Consider the following 20,609-nt stretch of genomic DNA (forward strand, 5'->3'; position numbering starts at 1 on the left):
GTAGGTATTTAGGATATAGATTATAGGTGCATAATGTATTATAATAGGTAGGAACTTAATTAATGTCTATACATATAGCATAGAAGATATTTGGTTATTTAAATGTCAGTAAATTATTATGCAGTGTTTACCAATGGTTTATGTAAAAAAAAATGATAACATACTTAAGCACACATCTCAATATACCACCAGATAAGCTGTAAGTATAGGTCGAACAGCTATATTAAAATACAACGAATTAAACATTAGATAACGACCATCGCGTAGTTCCTTAAAATTAACAATTTATGTTATTAGAAAAGTATAGTTGATACTGGTTGATTTGGGATCTGAATACCATTTTTTATTTGCATTCGTCTCGAGGGCCAAAACCCTAAAGATACGACCTGTTTAAAGCGCTCAAAATAATCACCTTAATTGGATGATAAGTTATGTGACCACACTATTATAGTACACTACCACAATATATTAGTCCATCCACAAAAATCAAATTGCTCAAATTGGGGGTGAAAGCAAAGTTATTTAATAAGGTACTTTTTTTTTTAATTTGAAACCACATAATATATTAGGTTATTATTTTCATAATAACATGCGTATAAGAAAAATGTGCGTATAGGTATATTTTTAAGATTTTTTGGTTCCAATATGAACTTTTTACGAGGAACCTATTGTATTAAATTTTCAAACTTTTTACTGAGTAAAATTATTTTTATTGATACATAAAAGATAACGTCACACCCGCTTGTGTTGTCTCCGTCTTACACGTATACGACATAGATAAAACGTGTTTACGCAATCTGAGTAAAACTCGCTCAATTTTGGTGTTAGAATAAAAACACCCATCACAAAATTAAAAAATGACAATAATTTGGAGGGCAAGACAATGTGTTTTAAAAAAAAATTTTAATTTTGAAAAGTTAAAGGTCATTAAAAAATGTTAAAATTTTTGTTAATTTTAAACATTATAATGAACGTTATCTGGGAATGATGGAAAAAACGTCTTGTCCTCAGCAATATTGTCACAATTAAATTTTATAATGGGTATTTAACTCTAGAACCAAAATTGAGCGAGTTCTACTCAGACTGCATAAACACTATTTTTCTATGTCATACGCGTGCGAGACAATACACACGCGGATGTGACGTCCTTCGAAATGCCTACACTCTACATATAGCTCAAAAAGCGTTAAAATATTTTTACAAATACATCATGTACAGAAAATGCTAATAGTAATCTAGAATCTACTCTAAAAAGTATCTGGTTATTAATGTATAGTTTAAAAAAAGTAGGTACCGATCTGCTGCATAGTAGGTGTTTAGATGGGTCGCTGTAACGGATGAGTTTAATTCGAATTCAATGATATAAAATTATTGTATACGAAAAACGATTCTGTGCGATTCTACATCAAAATACAAAATTGAATTTTTCGAAAACTAATTTTGTGTGAAAATGTTTTTCCTGTTATGTTGGTACTGTGAATATTTTACTTTTGACCCATCAAAGTACCAACTCGATCTAATTTGCTACCAAAAACCACTCCCAGTTTAAAATCGAAGCATTTTTACTGCCCTAAAAGGTGATGACAGACATATACGCACAAAATAAACTCTTCTTTGTAAAATCAAATTCATTCATAGCTTCACTCAGAAGCACGATTAAAGATAGTACCATCTTTAATCGTGCTCAGAAGTCAGAACCTAAAATATAAATTATTGTATAGCTACATTTAATTAATTACAATTATTTTCAATGTGAATTAAATATATACTACTATAATTTATTACCTACTATTGTTTATAAATGTATTTATTTTAATCGCTCATAAGACTTAGTAGGTAGGTAGTAGGTGGTACTTAGTCGTTACTGGAATAGGAACCGTTTATTACATTGTAATTATTAGTTTGAACTTGATGATAAATTAGATTGGGTTTAATCATTTCAAGAAGCGCTAATAAAAGTTAGTAAGTATTTAAAAAATCTCAGTCTCACTTTTTTTATTTTTTTCAATTCGAATATTGAAATGGTTTAGGTATACCTACTACATTACTATAATATTATAAATACTTCGTGTTCAATTTATTTTTTTTACTTATATTTTAAAAGGATTGTTAGCCTTGAATGTCGAAATCATTTTTCATTCAATTTTCACTTCCTACTGTAGGTTTTTGTTTTTCATTGTGCGACATAATTTATCAATGCTACGTAGTTAATCTATTTAGTCTCGCAGAACAAAAAAACAACCATACGTAGACATACAGTAGGTATATTATTAATGTTTTTAAAAAGAATAATATTATACGTCGTCTAATAGTTAATACCGAAATCTGGAATTTGTGAAAATATTTTAAAGCAGACGATACTATTATTATATTATATTACCTAGATATTACCATATTATGATGTTCGAGAATAATAATATTATAGTATAAGTAGGCAGTAGCCAAGTTAGAACGTTGATGTATATATTTATTTTGCTGGTTGAATTGAAAATCCCGACAAACGTTATCAAAATCAACGAGGCACGCACAAACATTGAAAATAAAGAAGAATAATGTATATTTTTTTAATAATATTGTTATGCGATAATAATATAATAGAAATTAATAGCTATTTAGACAATCATTTACCTCTTGAATTTTGAAGCTCGTACGCCGCGTAATGGTACGATGAATTTCATTTTCATAGATCTCTTCGACACTGCCCATTTTGATTCCGTTGAAAATGAACGGCGAAAATATGCAATACAGCTAGGCACCGAAACGAAATATAGTATAATATAACGAAATATACGGTGCCGGACCAATACGTTATTCTAATTTTTTAACACTCGCGCACGTAGCGTAGCGCTGCTGGTGCGATTATCTTAGTTGATTTATAAATTGAACAATGTTTTTTCCCGTGCTAAACGTCCTGATAGTTGGCCGATTCGATGGCGCATTGGGCAGCATGCGCGTAGTAAAAACTCCCAGTCCCTGTTTGATCTATATTTAGATCACTAGAAAAAAATATATCAACGTGCCTGGGTGTAAAAATGAACACTCGACGTCTTCTTCCTTTTCTTTCACTGACGCCAGTTATTTATTTGTTGTAGTTCTTCTATGTACATTAGCATCTTGTTTTTCCACCCAAGTTTGTCAAATTTTCAAGGTTAAGGTCGCTAATCACATACCACCTATGCATACCCACATAATAATTACATTATGCTTCATTCATTTAACAAAATATTTATCATATTTTAAGATTGATGTAACAATTTGTTTGTGTTTATTTATTCTTTTTTTTTTTTAAGTAAATAAATAATTATTATATTAATCTGCAGATTAGAGACAATTATTAACATATTAACAATCTCAACGCACATGTTTTCATTTTACATAGGCAATTTATAAATATGTAACAGGCAAAGAGTTATATGTCTAGTAAAAGGATCTCTAAAATATATCATTAAAAATATAATAATATAAATAAATGTATAATAATAATAATAATAACCAATAAATGCGCTTTGAAATAGGTACTTTATGTTACATAAAGTTATGAAGATGATTTGTTAGATACCCAAAACATAAAAATGTAAATATACATAATAACATAGTATTAACATTAATATTTTTATGTTTATAGCTTATTAATTATCACAATGAGCTAATATAAACGCCATAAGTACATAAAGTAAGAATTTGAATGGGAATTTTATAATAAATCATACACACATAATTAGATATGGGGGTGTTCACCCAATTTAAGGGTTTTAAATAAATTATACTATAATTATTATAATGATTGAAAACAACAACGATCTCCATATTAATTTATGTTAGAACTTAAGAATACAAAATGTTTAGAAAATAAACAATTTAGTTCCATTTTTGAATTGTTAAAATATGTATTAGGTATAAAAAAATCTTGAATTTTTCTTTAAAGGCCTTTTATGAAAATAATTTTAAATGATTTATAGCCATGCTTTTTTTTTTCAATAAAAATAATTTAAACCCCATGTACATATATATATATATAGATATTATATTATATATTTATATATGTATACATAAAAAAGAATTAAATTAAATTATAAAAATAATATTATTATAACTTGTATCACAACTATACTTGACTAAATTATAATATATAAGTAATAATTTGTCTATTTCCAATGTACTCTATGGAATTAATTGTTTCCATATAATATTAAAAATATTTTTCAACAGACAATAATATCATGATTATACATTTATACATAAATAAAAATTGATGTCGTTGGCTTAGGAATGTAGCTTTCGCATACATATATTATAAAAATAGCCTACATTTTTTTTTTTCATAAAAAAGTTGTACGATGCGTTTGTGCAATGATATAATATTTAGGTATGTATTACAGTTGGGGAAGTGAATTTTTATGATCTTGCAATTGAGACTGGAGTGTGGAGAGTTCAGACGGTCGGAAAACACCCTTTTCAGTGATTATTCCAGTTATCAGTCGAGCTGGTGTTACATCAAATGCTGGATTCCAACAAGTTACACCTGAAATCAATACATCAAATTAAAAAAAATAAATAGATATTAAAATTTATGGAATTCAAACTTAAGCAATAATAATACATTATAGCAACATTGTTATTTTTAGAGAAGGTTAGTCTTGTCAAATTGTTTAATATATAAATTGTATAACTGTAAATGAATATGAATGTGAAAAATGCTTTATACAAATTTCTTTCTATACGCCAATCTATTACTGGCGATGGAATTTTTAATATTAACCAATAATTAAGTATAGTTGGTTAAATAATTAGTAATAACAAAAATTATATTGTAGATTTATAAACAAAAATAAAAATTTACACAATTAGGCAGAATTGATTTTTTACTAAGATCAAAACACCGTGCGTTCAAACTTAATACTGTAGTTGATTTCCAAACTATTTAATTTATGTAAAAGAATATAATATGTTGTAGCTTAAAGATTATTTTTTTACTTAACATTTTTAAACAGAGATACATTTATTTTAATTTTTATATCTTATTGTAGAATGAAAATATAGAAATAAAAAACCGTACAACATAGATAATAATACTGCCTATACATTTGATCATGAAGTAAGGTTGCCTGCTGTTTTAAAGAAGTGGGCCAACATTTGTTTTAACTGCAAGGAACATGTCTGATACTGATAATAGTAATTTATCACAGTAAACATACTTATAATTTGAATTATTATAAACAGTTTAATAAAGATAATTAGATATATAATTTACTTAAAAGAAACTTAGTACATAGAAAATACAGTTAAGAATATTGCATAATAAACTTCCAATCTTTTCTTTACACTACTATCTTATATTCTTTTGGAAGTAATTAAATATTTTATGTTCTAGTATACTTTACATATAATTTGTTACATACTAGTGAATTATGCTTACTAAGTATTGGGTTAGTTTGTAATCACAATCATTAATAAGTAATAACTAATTGCATTTAAAATTGTGTCATTCAAATTATAAATTTAAGTATTAACAAACAAAAATAATTTTGATTCTACATTTTATTTAAGTCTACTAAAAACTAATATTCATTAGTTTATAAACACTAACATTTAAAAAAAAACATTTAAATATGAAAAATAATAGGTACTATAATAAAATTGACCGAAGATTTTTTTTTTTTTTATAAAATTACGAATTCAATTGTTTAATGAAAAACAAGAAAATGTACTTTAATAGTGTAAGTACATCCATTTAAAAAAGAAAAACTGAAACAATTTATTATATAAGTAATTATAAAAAAAAAAATCATTCAATTTAAAATATATAGTTGATCTTGGTTTAACTCAAAACAGTCAACACCTCAAACTTTTTTGGGATCTCTAGAATTTCCTATTATTGTATTATCATAAGATAACTCAAACTTTTTGACCGATCCCTTGAACTTGGGTTAACCAAGTCCGACTGTACTAATAACATTTTTATCATAAATAATTTATGTATCTTAAATAATATACAAGAAAAATAATAAACATTTATAAATTAGCTCAGTCTTAGTTAATTAATTAACAATTAACAAAAAAAAATTTTACCTGGAGAAGCTATTCTAATATTATTTATATGAGTCATTTCCACTTGAGGCCTCTCCTCAATCACTATATTATCACCAGTATTTACATTAAAATCAATTGAAGTTAGTGGAGCAGCTACATAAAATGGAACCTCATGGTGTTTGGCAACTACAGCAATCTGATGGAAAAAAAACAAGTCATAACTTACATTATGAATATATATTTCAAATGTCATGAATAGTGTTTTAAAATTGAAAGAAACTTTGATATAATTTATTATGAGACACGGGCTTCTCGTCTCAATAGTCAAATAATGTACAGTGGTTTGTACTGAAGTAAATGTATACAAAGAATAACGTATGAAATATTAATGGAACCAAACAAAATTAAATAAGAGGTCTTCGTCAGTGGCCCCGAAGTGTTTAAAATATACCATGACATCGTACATCAATGGGCCCCCTATCATCCCCCCTTTTTTAACAAAAGAATTAGATGCAATCAAAGCATCTACGTATAATGCAATGTTTAATCATTTAATTGTACATTATAACGTAAATTCTGGATCCACAGTGGGGTCCCCTGCAGTACCCTATGGTGGGCCTTCCATCTAAAAAATCTATTATGACATATGTCATAGAAAAATTAGGTGATCTACACCACTGGTCCTCATTGACAAGTTTCATGATACTGCTTAATGGCTTGTTTCTCCATAATAATAGCTGAATGGATAGTTATTAGAAATGGGATTACAGGTGTTCTTGATTAGCACTTGAATTGAGAATAGAAAAAAGGAATCAATGGAACCAGAATTAGTTATTGGAGGTATGCAATGTTGAGAGCATGTCAATGATCAACTAAGAATGTTAAATTAGCATTTAGGACTAAGGCAGGATATGAAGCAAACAGGAGATATTTAATTTAAACTTTTACAAAAGATAAAAATGTCTGTTGAACTTGTTCTAGTATACCAGCAACTGTTTTAGGATCCCATATATTGACCAATATTCTAGTATAGGTCTGACAAGTGTACAGTTAATTACTTGAGAGAATTAGAATGCTTGAATTCATAAAATAATTTTTTGGCATTTTGATATAATTAGCTCTAAACCAAGTGTATTTCCCAATGATACAAACTTCTCTTTATCTTCCTACAGATGTAAGTAGTCTACAAAAAATGTAATTATGGAGTAAGATTTCATGTTGTCTAGGAAACACAAGAACTTACCAACTTTGGAGGACAATGTAAGCACTATTTATAAATAGAGACAAGAGTAAATGTGATAGATGGCCACCTATTGGTACACCCAAGATACTGCAGAAATTATTGAACTTAATGTGACCCATTGTGGACAGTTCTCCAAGACCTAAACTAGGACCAATTCCCAAAGAACGTAATATATCAATTAAAACAGGGTGGTTTACGGAACAAGTTTTTGAAAAATTGGATAGTAAATATTAAATATAAATAATTAGATACATTTTCAGATTATAACAATTTGTACATACTACATTGTAAAAGTAATTAAATATACTAACTTGATACGTTCCAATTTTGTTAGCAGTATCTCCATTGGCTGCTACCCTATCGGCACCAACAACAACAGCATTAATCTGAGCAGTCTTCATTAAATAAGCAACAGTACTATCACAGACCAAGGTTGATGGTATTTTATCATGAACTAATTCATAGGCAGTTAATCTAGCACCTTGATTGTAAGGCCTTGTTTCCGTGAAATAACAATTTTCTAAAAAAGAATACTAATGCTTAGATACATCTTGGTTTAATATGTTAACTTGTATTTGCATTAAAAAGTAAATGACTTATAAAAACATAGTGGTACAATATTTGAAAATTTGAAACAAAAACAAATATTTATTCAAAAATTTTACCCAGTCTTGAAGCAGAGTGTAGACAACGTACAACACCTAATGCAGTACCAAAATATGCAGTAGCTAATGAACCAGTGTTGCAGTGCGTTAAAATACGAACTTGTTCGCCATCCGTAACATTGTTTAAAATGGCTTTAGCTCCAAATTCTCCTATTGATCTATTATCTGATATATCTTTTTCTAACATTGCTTCTATAGCTGCTACAAACCTAAAAAAAAAATAAATTATATAATGTATTAAATAAACATTGATAAAATAATTTATTATAAAAGTAATTCACCTAGCTTGCATTTCTTGTGCTGAAACTGATTCATCGTTATCCAAAGAGTTTATATAAGATATTAAATGATCTGCGGCCTGTTTCATATTTACAGCAGTTGGCCGAGCAGATATTAAATAATTTAGTTTACCCTCAACTTCTCGTCGAAGAGCCTTTTTTTTTTCAAACTCTTCCTTTGATATTTCTACAGCCAAACTTAAACAACCAACAATGGCAATAGCTGGAGCACCACGTACCTACAAATAACAATGCATAAATTAATTAAATCGTAATAATATGCAAATGTATATGAAATTGTCAATTTAAACAGGTAAATACAATATTGGCGAATCATTAAGATTTTTCACTAATTACAATAAGTAGGTACCTATATCGTAAATTATATTATCTTTGATTATAAATATTAAATTATAATATCCATATGTAGAGATATATATTACATTGTTTCACATACAAATATAAATTGTACACAATTATAGTGTCTTAATTTTTAATAATATAAGTATATCTATCTATTGTGCAAATCTATAAGATAAAAAAGTTATTTTTATGAACATAATCATAATTTGTAGTTAAAATTGCATAATCGCATTATATAGGTAAATATTATCCATTTGAATTTTATGAGGCTAATAAAGTAACAACGGATACCTACAGTAAGATGGATAGAAACTTTGGACATCTAATATAATATAAATCTTGATATACCATTTCACTAATTAAACTAATTATATATTATACCTATCTATGTACCTAACAATTTATATCTCTTATGTACATTATATATATTTTTTATCTTAAGTTATTTTATTTAGGTAGATAATTATGTAATGTTAATCTTCTTAGGTGTAATCTTTAATGTATGTTACCTTGGCTATATGACCAAATATATTTTGATAGTATTATAATTGAAAAAATCAACACTAAGCCAGACATTTAAGTATAACACACAAATTAATATGATGTTTTACTTTATAAGCACGTTCAGATATCTGAAATGTATGTAAGGTTCTATAAGTAATTTATACAGTTGTTTGGTTTTCATTGTTTAAATATTAAAGTTTTTATTAATAAGATAAGTATAAATTAAATTATATATTTTTATTTACTGCTCTATAATATTCATTATCTTTTTTATTAATCGTAAAACATTAAATGTATTTAACACATTAAAACATAAGATAAGAAAGTAATTACATTTTATATTTTTACATGATGTTTAGTTATATTTCTTTTTTTAAACTCTTTTTACAAAATACTAATTTAGTTTTTATCTCATACTATGTATTAATCAAATACTACACTATTATATATAGTGGTTGGATATGGATGGAAGACGGGGTTTAATATATAAATTATTAGGTACCTATTAATTACAATGGACATTTACATTAATACATGTGTTTATATCTCGGTTTATATATTTGATAACTATATATTTTTTTAATATAACTTAATAATATGATGATTAAATATTCATGATAGACTTATTGCATTAGCTAATGCACTTAACATTATTTAATAAGAATAGTATAATATTATATTATCTTATCAGTGAATATTGTAAACTGTTCACTATTTATAAATTCCAGACTATTAAATAAATTATGATCAATATCTTTGACAAAAAATATGCCTAGGGTAAGTTATTCAATAAAATATTTAATGCCAATAAATTAAATATAAGGTGATATTATATTGTATTACATATGTATGCGTGTTTGGGTGGAGTTATTGATTTATTAAACAGATTTTTCTTTATTAATCTTGACCAATACCTATTTTAATGTAAATAATAAATTATAGCTACTTATCTTATCTTTTTAGTTAAGTGCTTACCAGCAACACTTAGGTATATAAATTATAAGATTTCTAGATACCATAAATAACGGGATAAATAATGAATAGTAAAAAAAATGTTAGTAACAAAAGATAATATACACAGTTTGTAACGCTCTTTAAATAAAGAATTTCAGTAATTTCATATTTTTATTTAACAAAACAATAAGATTTTTTTTTTTTTATTTTAGAACTTTTGGTAATAACTATTACAGTTCAACAATTAATTAAAAAAACAATAAGATAAAACTTCCTATAGGTATTGTCTTTTTTTTTGATAATTTAAAGGGATGAACTCGGATGAACATGACTGCAAACAATTTTTGGCTGATCAATGAAATTTTTTTTTTATAAAAAAAATGATCGGTTGTAGTTGTTTGTGGTCAACATTGCCAAATTATTATTGATGGAATTAATTACTTATTAAAGTTAGGTAAAATCTAGGCTTGTGTTTCTACTAAAATTGGAATCACTTTATATGTTGGAGGACATAGGTTGTAAAACTTAACAGCTGTATTATTGTATGGAAGCTTTCTGCCGCTTTGATGGCTCTAAGAAATTGCTGTTGGCCAATACTTATTTTTTGAATTTACCAGTACTTACCTATAATTTACATAAAATTAGGTACATTTTAAAATCTTTCACATAAATTAATTCAAATTTTCCAGTATACTATTTATAAATGATAGCCAAAAGTAAGATTGTAAGAATCTATATAGGTAGGTTAGGTTGGGTCTATATAGTCTGTTGTATATAGGACCGAAACAAGCAAAAATAGTGAACTAGGCAAAATCAAATTTTGTTGCCCCCAGCAATATAATATTATCAGTATTTTTAAAATGCCGCCCTCTTACTAAAGTGCAGCTTAAGTGCTGCCCTAGGTGTGGGCTTATGTCGCCTACCCCTTGAGCCGGGCCTGGTTGTACCTATATTTTATTTATAACTGATTATTATAAAAATGTAATTAATATACAGAATATAACATGAGGATCTAAAATATGAAAATACCTATGTTCTATTCAATATTGAATATGTTTTTCAAATACCTAATGACTAATACCTAATGGCTACTACCTACCTATGAATAAAGTATAATTTCTAAAAAATTATTATTTAAATAAGTTATGTACTTAATAAAAATTTGAAGTGTGGGAGACATAATTCTTAAAAGAAACCTTGGATTTATTACCTAATAGTTCTTGTGTCTAAAGATGAAGCGGAAATATAATGTGGCCACGTAATATGAAAAATTACTGGTAAAATCTGTCGCAATTGTGGTATGGGAAAAGACAAGGAATGTCAAGGTATGTTTGCAATAATTATTGTGTACCACTGAATTTAAAGTAAACTTAATTTAATTATTTAAATAAAAACATATTGATAGATTTGTAAATCAATCTTTTTGTTGTTATAAAAAGAGCACCTACATTACACAATATACCCTTGTGTTTGTAGTTTCAGCAGGTACCTATCATTTAAAATAATCAATTAGGTACTAATTTGTTTTTAACTGTAGGAATTATAACCTGTTAAATATGTAGTAAATAGAAAATAGGTAAGTAAAATAAAGGTAAAATATGATATAACAGATTAAAAATAGCAAGAGATAAAACAAAATTGTTTATCAAGTACCTATGTAAAATAGCACTGCCATAGGTTAGAAGTATAATAATTAATAATCTAAAGAATTCAGAGACATACACAGCACTGACATTAGTAATATATTATTAGAAAATAATTCGAGTGGCGGGTGACTAAAAAGAGATTATGTGGTGAATTGGTGTTAATTTTGGGAGCTCAAGCAATCAGTTTAAAATCTGTGTCACCAATAAAGCTGGTGGGCCTGTTGACATGGTGGTTTCCCACATGGTCGTCGGCATACGTCCCCGTTCAGTTGCAAGGGGGGCGGGAGGGGGTAAAGCTCAGAAACGGATGTTATGAGGGGTTGGTGGAACCGGTGGGTGAAGAGGCAAAGCTGCACACCACGTACCTGCATTTTGTTGATGACCTTCCATCCGTCCTCGACGCCTAAAATGGGTATGTACTTGGACTCTTTGGGCAACAGCAATTGATCCAGCACTTCCAATGTGCCGTTCTCGTACTTGATTGCCTGCAGAGTCATCGTCACGTCCGGGTTGTCCGTCGCCGTCGTCGAGCAACTACTGCACGCCCACCGCTGCTCGACGTCGACTGGAAGCTACGTAGCACCAGCGACAGTAATTTGCGCCGACTTTGCCGTGTCCGGCGGGTCGGTTCGCGCGGTCGTCGTCGTCGTGGTTCTCGTTGCCGGTCACTCGACGTCACACACGCTCAACACGTACATAAACACTCAACAGCTGCCGCCGCCACCACAATTACTATGACTAGTGACTACCGACTGTCTGACAACTTGCTATACAACACCATCTACAGAGAACTGACCACTGTCTACTAGTTACTAGTTACTATGCGTACGACCACTGACTGCCGTGCGACGGTAGCGTCACAATCGCCGGTGCGCGCAGTGGACACTACTACTGCAACGGTGGTCGAGTGTCGACGTCGTCGGTCCGCACGCCAAATGTTTTGCGTCACGTCCACGGCGACAAGCGAGACGGCACTATCTCCGTTGGCAGGCCGGCAAGGTACGGACGGTTCGTAGTTCGTCCGTCGATTATTTCGTCATTTATCACCGACTACGAGCGATGGCGGAGGTGGTGGACGGTGGTGTGTACGCACACACATCGGTAAGCCCGAAGCCGTGCACGAGTGGTGTACGCCGTACAGCGTTTGCTGTTCGCCATCGTCCCGTTATCACCCGGTCGCTCGGATTTCCCGACGCGGTATCGCGGCCACCGGCCAATGGGCTCGGTGCGCGCGCTAATCAACCGTTCCCGTTGGCCCGGTCACCGGTCCGATAACAATGATGATGTAAATAGTCCAAAGAATTGTGAAACGCCGAAACTCTCCCGCGACGGCGGTTATCACACGTAGCGGCGTTTTTTTATCAAACCACCGCCGACAGCTGCCTGCGACAGAGGTTTCACTTTTCGTTTGTTTTTTTATTTTTTTTTTATCTTTCTTGTCGGCACTCGGAAGTCTGTATTCGGTACTCAGTAGTCGTGTGACGTGTACACGTGACACAGCACACACTCTACCGATTTACCGCGTTGTGGTAAATGATATTTGTGTTACACGCACACTCCGACTTGGCCCGTATCCCGTTACGGACGGTCGTCGCCACGGCACCGGTGGGTGGGAATTATCGACACAGTCTTGTCAGTTGTCGCTTGACGAGCCCACTCCCCTACCCCATGTGTTCCCTTTAGATTAAAATATCTAAAAACTATTCTAAAATCCACACGTTCAAGTACCTACTCGGGTACTCAACTTTGACGCCGCCGAGACGGCACACCTGTTGTTGCTGTAACCGAGTGCTGACTAGTCGTAATAGTCGTATATATAGTAGTAGTATAAAGAGAGAATAAAGTGGTCGTCGCCGTAGTCGTGTAATTTTGGTACTTATTCTGTTTACGTCGAACAGGTACAGACTACTGCAGAAGTCGACCGGTACGTATACCAAGTGTTTTACCCTGTTCCCGTCTCCCACCACAACATTACAACAACCCGTTTCCGAAAACACGACGTAGTGTTGTGTAGGTAATAAATATTAATATATAACGGCGTATATAGTACACACCCACTGGACCCCGACTGTTAAGTCGTAACTTAACTTGTAATTGCCTAGTGCAGTAGTGTTTACCTAAGTCTATGGGGTTATGCGACTTATGCTAGCAAATACCCCACCTCGACACAAACTTGTTTTTAATAGGTATTAATATGGTGGTAACCATGAATTAAGGTATACCTTTATATATATATATATATATGTAAATCTTGATTTGTGCTGGTAATATAATTTATATTAATTGTTGTATGAAACCATAAAGTATAGATCATAACAACCCTAGATAGGCTGGTGACAATTGCAACAGTTGTTCCTTCATAGGTACTTGTTACTGTATAAGTCTTCATACAAACTCAAACCACGTAATATTAGCAATTTTATATATTTTAATTCAGTAGACGAAACAATTTATTTATCAACGGTGAAAATGAAACTGTTTATACTGCCATAAGCAACTTAATATATTGATTATTTTTGAATTTTTGAGTTTTTTAAGTTTGATTATTTTCTTTAGTATTTTTCAAATATAATTAACATTCCTGTTAATTTGAGCCCTTCTATTTTTTTAGTGATAAATTTTGTTTGTTAAAATGTGAAATAGACAAAATATAATCTATGATTTAATATTGGTTTTCTTTTCAGGTAGACAAAATTATCTAAAAAAACACGAGTAATAACCATCAGTTTGATCCTTTAGAGCACAGCCTATGTCACTGAAATTTAATATTTCCTTTTCTGGTTTTATTTCAAAATATTGTGTTCCAACTTCCAATGATCTATCTAGGTTACTTGTAACATTATAAAAATATTTGTTTAATACTTTCATAAATTGATGTTTTTATTATAATATACAGTCTTATTATAAGATAAATCTTTAAAGTTAGGGGAGGAGTTGTTGGTCCCCGCTCTATCCTAATAGGTGCCCTTGTTTAGAAAGAAAGGCATAAGATATTTTATAAAATAATCTAAATTTAATATTATTGGATCTAAAACTAGATTCATTTATGAATTCCAGATTAATAAAACAATATAATATGGTATTGGTTGTAAACATGTTTTAGTAGTTTTAAGATTTGTAATATTACTTACATGGGTTCATTGAAGGTTTAGTATTTTTTTTTTTGTTACATTCAAGGATTGTAATAGCTTACTTTTTATGATAATTATTTGAATGTCAATAGGTACCTACTACATTTATTAGAATTTCAATCAATTTTGAAATTTGTGTTCATAGGTTATAACTTCTAACAAAAATGGATTGGGAATCATTTTATGACACTCACCCTTCTCCTTCAAACTATGAATCTACTATAACCACTGTAGAAAATTTTGTATGCAGCCATGAAAACAAAAAAATGGTTTTGATAACTGTAAGTAATCTACTTACATAATATAGGTAATAATATATATTATTTATGTCTCAAATGTGTAATAATAAATATGAGTTCAATTTTAATAGCTTAATTTACCGTGGTACCAAATGTTAAAATATAATAATAATAAAATTATTTTATTTAGTCTGGAGGAACTACAGTCCCGATTGAACAAAATACTGTCCGTTTCGTTGACAATTTTAGTCTAGGAACTAGAGGTTCTGCTTCTGCTGAATATTTTCTTGATGCTGGATATGTTGTTATATTTCTTTATCGGTAAGTAAACCTATTAATTGTTTATTATTGTATAATTAGTCTATAGTTCTCCATAACATTATTTATTTTCTAGTTCCAATTCATTGGAGCCATTTGTTCGCCATTTCAATAATTCATTATTGGATAAATTGGAGATTGTAGATGATAAATTAATACAAGGTAAATAGTTGTTCATTAGACTTTTTAAATCATTAATAATTTGAATTATTTCAGTGAAACAAAGTGAACTTGATACGCTCTTTCCAATACTGAAGAAGTACAAAGACGCTAAAAATGATAACAGAATCCTAACAGTTCCTTTCACTACACTAATAGAGTATATGTGGTTGTTGAGAGGTTCTTGCATGCTTATGGATACCAAGTATTCTTTACTCTATTTAGCTGCTGCTGTTTCAGACTTTTACATACCGCCCAATGAAATGGTATGTTTTGGTATATTATGCTATTGCTTGAACTATTATAAAAGTATATTTCCTTTAACAATATGCTTAAATTTCTATTTCTATTTAACGAAATAAAAATTTAACGGTTTTATTGATGCATAATATTGATTTAATTACGCTTAAGTACTTCTAATATTTGAATAAAAGTGATTTTCATGCTGTAGGCTCAACATAAAGTTCAATCCAATGACGGACCTCCAGTGATTGCTTTACGACTGGTACCTAAAGTTTTATACGCTGTTACTCATATTTGGGCTCCAAATGCATACATAATTTCATTCAAATTAGAGACTGATAGTGGGATTTTAGAGCAGAAAGCCAAAGGGGCTCTTATTAAATACAAGCATCAAGTGAGTTTAAAATATTAGATTTACTCTGTGATCAATTGTAATTTATCTACAATGTCAAAGTTAATTTTATGTTATATATATTCCAACACTTGACAACTTTTTTTATATACAAAATCATTTTATAGCTTGTTATTGGGAACTTACTACACACAAGGAAACATAATGTCAAGTTAATAGCTCAAGATGGTGTAGTTGAAGATATTTTATTGACTGAGACAGATATCAAAAAAGGAGTCGAGATTGAAGATTTAATAGTATCAAATGTCAAAGCAAAACATGACCAATTCTTTGAAAGCCAAAATTAATGAACAAATAAATGTTTTATCAAAATTACAGTGTTTCAGCAATTAGAGATATGCTCTTTTTATATTTTTTTTTTGATTGAAAAATATTTATTGTATTACAGTGTTTTTCAAACTTTTCAAGTTAAGATATCCCAAGTTTTAGTATCGAGTCTTGCAACTTTTAAATCTTAAAGCATTTTTAATTTATTCATTTATGTAATCAATAAAAACTGTTTTTTTAGTTATTATTTAGTTTTCCCTGGGTTGTTTTATGGGAACTGTGTTTGGGATACTCCTACACAGTTTCCATTATTAACGATATGAGTTTGTCCTGAACGGGGTTTAGCAGCTCTCATTATAATCTATACATATATATATATATTTTATTCTTCAACATATATTTAATTTATTATAATAACATTATTATAAAAAAATAGTTCTGCCACTTATTTTCCTTGGATAGTTTGCTTTCCATCGTCAGTGTCTAGCACCAAATCTCATGACCCACTAAAAGACTATGTAACAAACTGTAATATCATCAAAGCTTTTAGATTATATGTTATCTTGACTCTACTCAGAATGTGGTTATTGTTTTGTTTCTATTTTTAAAAACAATTTAGATTGTCCCATCTGTATTAGAAAAATTATCAGATTGAAAAACTCTAGGTACTAATGTACTATGATAATTCTGAAATTTCATAGTTGTTTATTTGTTTGAAAGTTCAGACACAAGGTGGGATTCTGTGGTTTTCTGGTTTCCTATAAAGCCAACTTAAAAAAACACATGGTGGTGAATCTAGTTGTACATTGAGGACTTTTTGGTTGGTTATTAATACATTTTTATTTTCAACTGTTGAAACAAAATCTGTGGTGTTTATTAGTCTTATGTAAGCTATTTGTTTTTTTGATGTGTCTCAAAAAAATTTTCTGGTATTATTATTACTTAATAAAATTATAAGGATTGTACTTATTTATTCAAATGGATTTAAATGTATTTTCGATTAATTATATTATTATCTTATAAAATTGACATTAATATTATGTATTGTTTATCTATGTACAATAGTTAAACAACAAACCTAACCTTTACCTTTGTATTACTTTTATTTCATGCTGGTAACTTGTTAATAAGATAATATGCTTATACCGTGTTGAATAAAAATTGATTAAATTTAATGGACCAATCATGGGTCACTAAATCTTTTTTAAGGGACCTTTAGCTCACTATTGAGTAATAATTCATTAAATATTTTATGCAACCTGGCATTAATGTCTTTCAATTTTGATGTATTATGTCTGATAATATATGAATCTTAGCGTCCTTAGATTACAATATACACATAGTCACATAGATAATTCTTGGTGTCCATGAAACTGCTGCTTGTCAACAATTTGAAAACTAAGTTTTTTTTTCGCATTTCAAGGGAAATAATATTTTTGACCTACTATTGTATGTACTTTATTCAACAATTTGTGTCACAGTTTACAACCTTAGTATTAACACAATACTGCTGTATTGCACAATATTGAAAATACTGTGTTTGAATCATGAACTGATGTTCAATTTTAATGGACAATAATATTTTAATTAATATATAACTCTGTAGAGATAATTTCAATGTTGTGGTACAACTATCAATAAAAAAGAACTAACTAAACTAAAGAAGTAACAAATTAACTGATCAATTAGCATTTTGATTCTTGAATGAATCATGTTTTTAAAATGCAATAAACAAATGTTTGATTTTTTTTTGTATATGAAGGTCATTTCAAATACAAATTCTATAAAGTATTTGAGTATTACTCAAGTACTTTACTATTTATAGTATTTGGGTGGTATTTGAGTAATAACTTGAATACTTTTTGAAAATATTTTTTACAAGACTGGTTACGTACATAAATTAGTACATACATTTTTTATTTTAAAATAACAATATATTTTGAAAAAATCATAATAATAATTGTAAAGTTATAATAAAAATGCATATAAAATTAAAATAAAATTACAATTATAAATATTTAACTTGGTCAAACTAGTATAATATTGTACCAAACTATAAAATACTATTTAAGTAAGAAAAATTGATTATAATTTAATTATACCAAATATTAATTTTCACATTCATTCAATATTTCATTAGGCTTTTTAATCTCACATAATATTATGTAATACAGGCCAGTATAGCGTATAATAGTGCAATGCACTGATATTATTTAAATTCTCATCACTAATGTATAATGTCACATGTATACACTAAATAAATGTATTATTCATTAAATCAATCCTTATAAAAACTATACAGTATGTACTATAGTATTTACTTTACTACTACAGTACTACTCTATTATTATTAAATATTTATTATTCATGAATCATGATCAATTAAAAAAACAATCATATTATAATATAATATATTAAAATTAAGAATGATAACAGTCATATTATATCCATGACTAAATAATTCATTTATTTAGTCATGATTATATCCGTCGTGGTGGCCATGATCCAAGGCGTATTCATGACAGATTATACAGGTATGTAGGCAATATTACAGGTTTGGAAACAAATCGCGCACCCACCCCCCGCCCAGCGCAGTACTGTGACGTAGGCATTTCTCCGGGTCTCATTGGTCCACCACCGTCACTGTTGCAATAGCCGCCGCCTAGGACCCCATCACCACTCTACCACACAACCTGTTGGAGAAGTGCTACGTCACAGACATGCGTATCACGAGTTGCTGACACGGACTATAGTCCGCGACATGAAAAGTGGCCGATTTGTACCGCGACCCGTTGCGGCTTCCCTGCCTGTTAGCCATTGGTTCTCAACCTATACCACCTCCTGCCCGGCGCACGACGGTCGCAGTACCACGCGTCTGCGCGTAATGTGTATTCCATACATATTATATTCCATACAGTATAGTAGACTGGTTTTTTTTGTGCATCCTTGGCGGATCTTCTGGAATGCCTGGAGGGCAGCCGCAGACTGTACTGTGGTAGGGCCGTAGGGGATACAGTAATACACATAATACAAACACGTTTTATGGCACTCGTGTTTTATCTTTTTGTATATGTTGTTTACTGTGCGCTCGTAAACAACTATTTTTTTACACTATTTTTTCTACTGCGTTACCGTGTTATCCATTTAAAAATGTCGTTTTCTGTTTTAGATACTCACAGTCAGAGTAAAAAAATTGTTTATAGTGTTTATTTATTTATAAAAGAATTATCAAAGAAGTCAGATTTAACTGCTGATTTTTTTAAAAATGCGCAAGTTGTTACTGCTGAAGCTTGTGGTTTTGGTTATCGTACTGTACGACGGATTTGTGCAGAAGGAAAAAATAATATTAATCCAGAAACACCAGGTGCGGATCCTACGTTTGTTTCTCCACGTAAAGGGTATAAACGTGCAAAAACTGTTTCAGAGCTGGATGATTTCGATTCCGATGTTGTGCGGAGAACTGTCCACGAGTTTTACGACCGGGGTGAGTACCCAACGGCTCAATTAATATTAAATGTCGTAAAAAAAAAAACAAATTACACCGGGTGCGTTCGATCAATGCAAAGGCTCCTAAAAAATTAAAAATTTACATACAAAAGATGTAACGATGGTCGTATGTTTTTAATGGAGAGAAATGATATCGTCGCACTTCGGTGTAAATTTTTACGACAAATGTGTACGCTGCGAGAAAATAAAGACGATCGGCCAGTGGTTTATCTCGATGAAACGTGGGTAAACCAAAATCATTCCCGCAGCCTTATTTGGCAAAATGAAAATAATTTAGGTGGTCTGAAGGTGCCGACGGGTAAAGGAGGCCGACTTATTGTATGCCATGCAAGATGTGCTCGCTACGGGTTTATAGAAGGGTCAAAATTGGTATTTCGAAGCAATACCGGAAATACCACGGATTATCATAATCAGATGAATGGTGAAGTATTTAAAGAGTGGTTTATTCAACTGCTAAAAAATCTAGAAGAGCCATCAGTTATAGTCATGGATAATGCGCCTTACCATTCAATCCTCAGAGACAAATATCCTAAAAGTAATTGGAGAAAAGCCGAAGTACAACAATGGTTAAATGAAAAAAATGTCGAGTTCCATCCATTGGAAACATTACCTGAACTTCGGCAAAAAGTTAAAAACCTATTGCCACGCGA

The 20,609-nt window shown here is 30.1% G+C and overlaps 3 protein-coding genes across 5 annotated transcripts in view; 1 reads left to right on the top strand and 2 right to left on the bottom strand.

Annotated features, from left to right (window-relative positions):
* The window catches only part of LOC100167135 (tropomodulin), a 55,963-nt gene extending 53,028 nt beyond the window's left edge, over positions 1 to 2,935 (bottom strand). The window contains exon 1 of the mRNA XM_029487703.1: positions 2,629 to 2,935. Coding sequence (XP_029343563.1) covers positions 2,629 to 2,706 — 78 coding nt within the window. The 5' untranslated portion in view covers positions 2,707 to 2,935. The remainder of the gene's footprint in view (positions 1 to 2,628) is intronic.
* A 565-nt stretch (positions 2,936 to 3,500) lies between these two features.
* Positions 3,501 to 12,870, bottom strand: LOC100165102 (methylthioribose-1-phosphate isomerase). The gene is made up of 6 exons (XM_001943858.5): positions 12,049 to 12,870; positions 8,220 to 8,455; positions 7,939 to 8,147; positions 7,585 to 7,793; positions 6,070 to 6,226; positions 3,501 to 4,522 (listed from the first exon to the last, which is right to left on the bottom strand). The coding sequence occupies exons 1-6, from the start codon at positions 12,178 to 12,180 to the stop codon at positions 4,374 to 4,376; spliced, it is 1,092 nt and encodes a 363-aa protein (XP_001943893.1). The 5' UTR covers positions 12,181 to 12,870; the 3' UTR covers positions 3,501 to 4,373.
* A 256-nt stretch (positions 12,871 to 13,126) lies between these two features.
* LOC100163022 (cornichon-like) lies at positions 13,127 to 17,634 on the top strand. 3 transcript variants are annotated; one of them, XM_008181650.3, is made up of 7 exons: positions 13,127 to 13,697; positions 14,960 to 15,095; positions 15,244 to 15,374; positions 15,448 to 15,533; positions 15,588 to 15,796; positions 15,982 to 16,167; positions 16,293 to 17,634. In XM_008181650.3, exons 2-7 carry the CDS (start codon positions 14,979 to 14,981, stop codon positions 16,470 to 16,472), a joined length of 909 nt encoding a protein of 302 aa, XP_008179872.1. In that variant the 5' UTR covers positions 13,127 to 13,697; positions 14,960 to 14,978; the 3' UTR covers positions 16,473 to 17,634.
* Positions 17,635 to 20,609: the final 2,975 nt, after the last annotated feature.

Source organism: Acyrthosiphon pisum, chromosome A1 (assembly GCF_005508785.2).
Source record: "Acyrthosiphon pisum isolate AL4f chromosome A1, pea_aphid_22Mar2018_4r6ur, whole genome shotgun sequence".
In the NCBI taxonomy this organism is placed as follows: Eukaryota; Metazoa; Arthropoda; class Insecta; order Hemiptera; family Aphididae; genus Acyrthosiphon; species Acyrthosiphon pisum.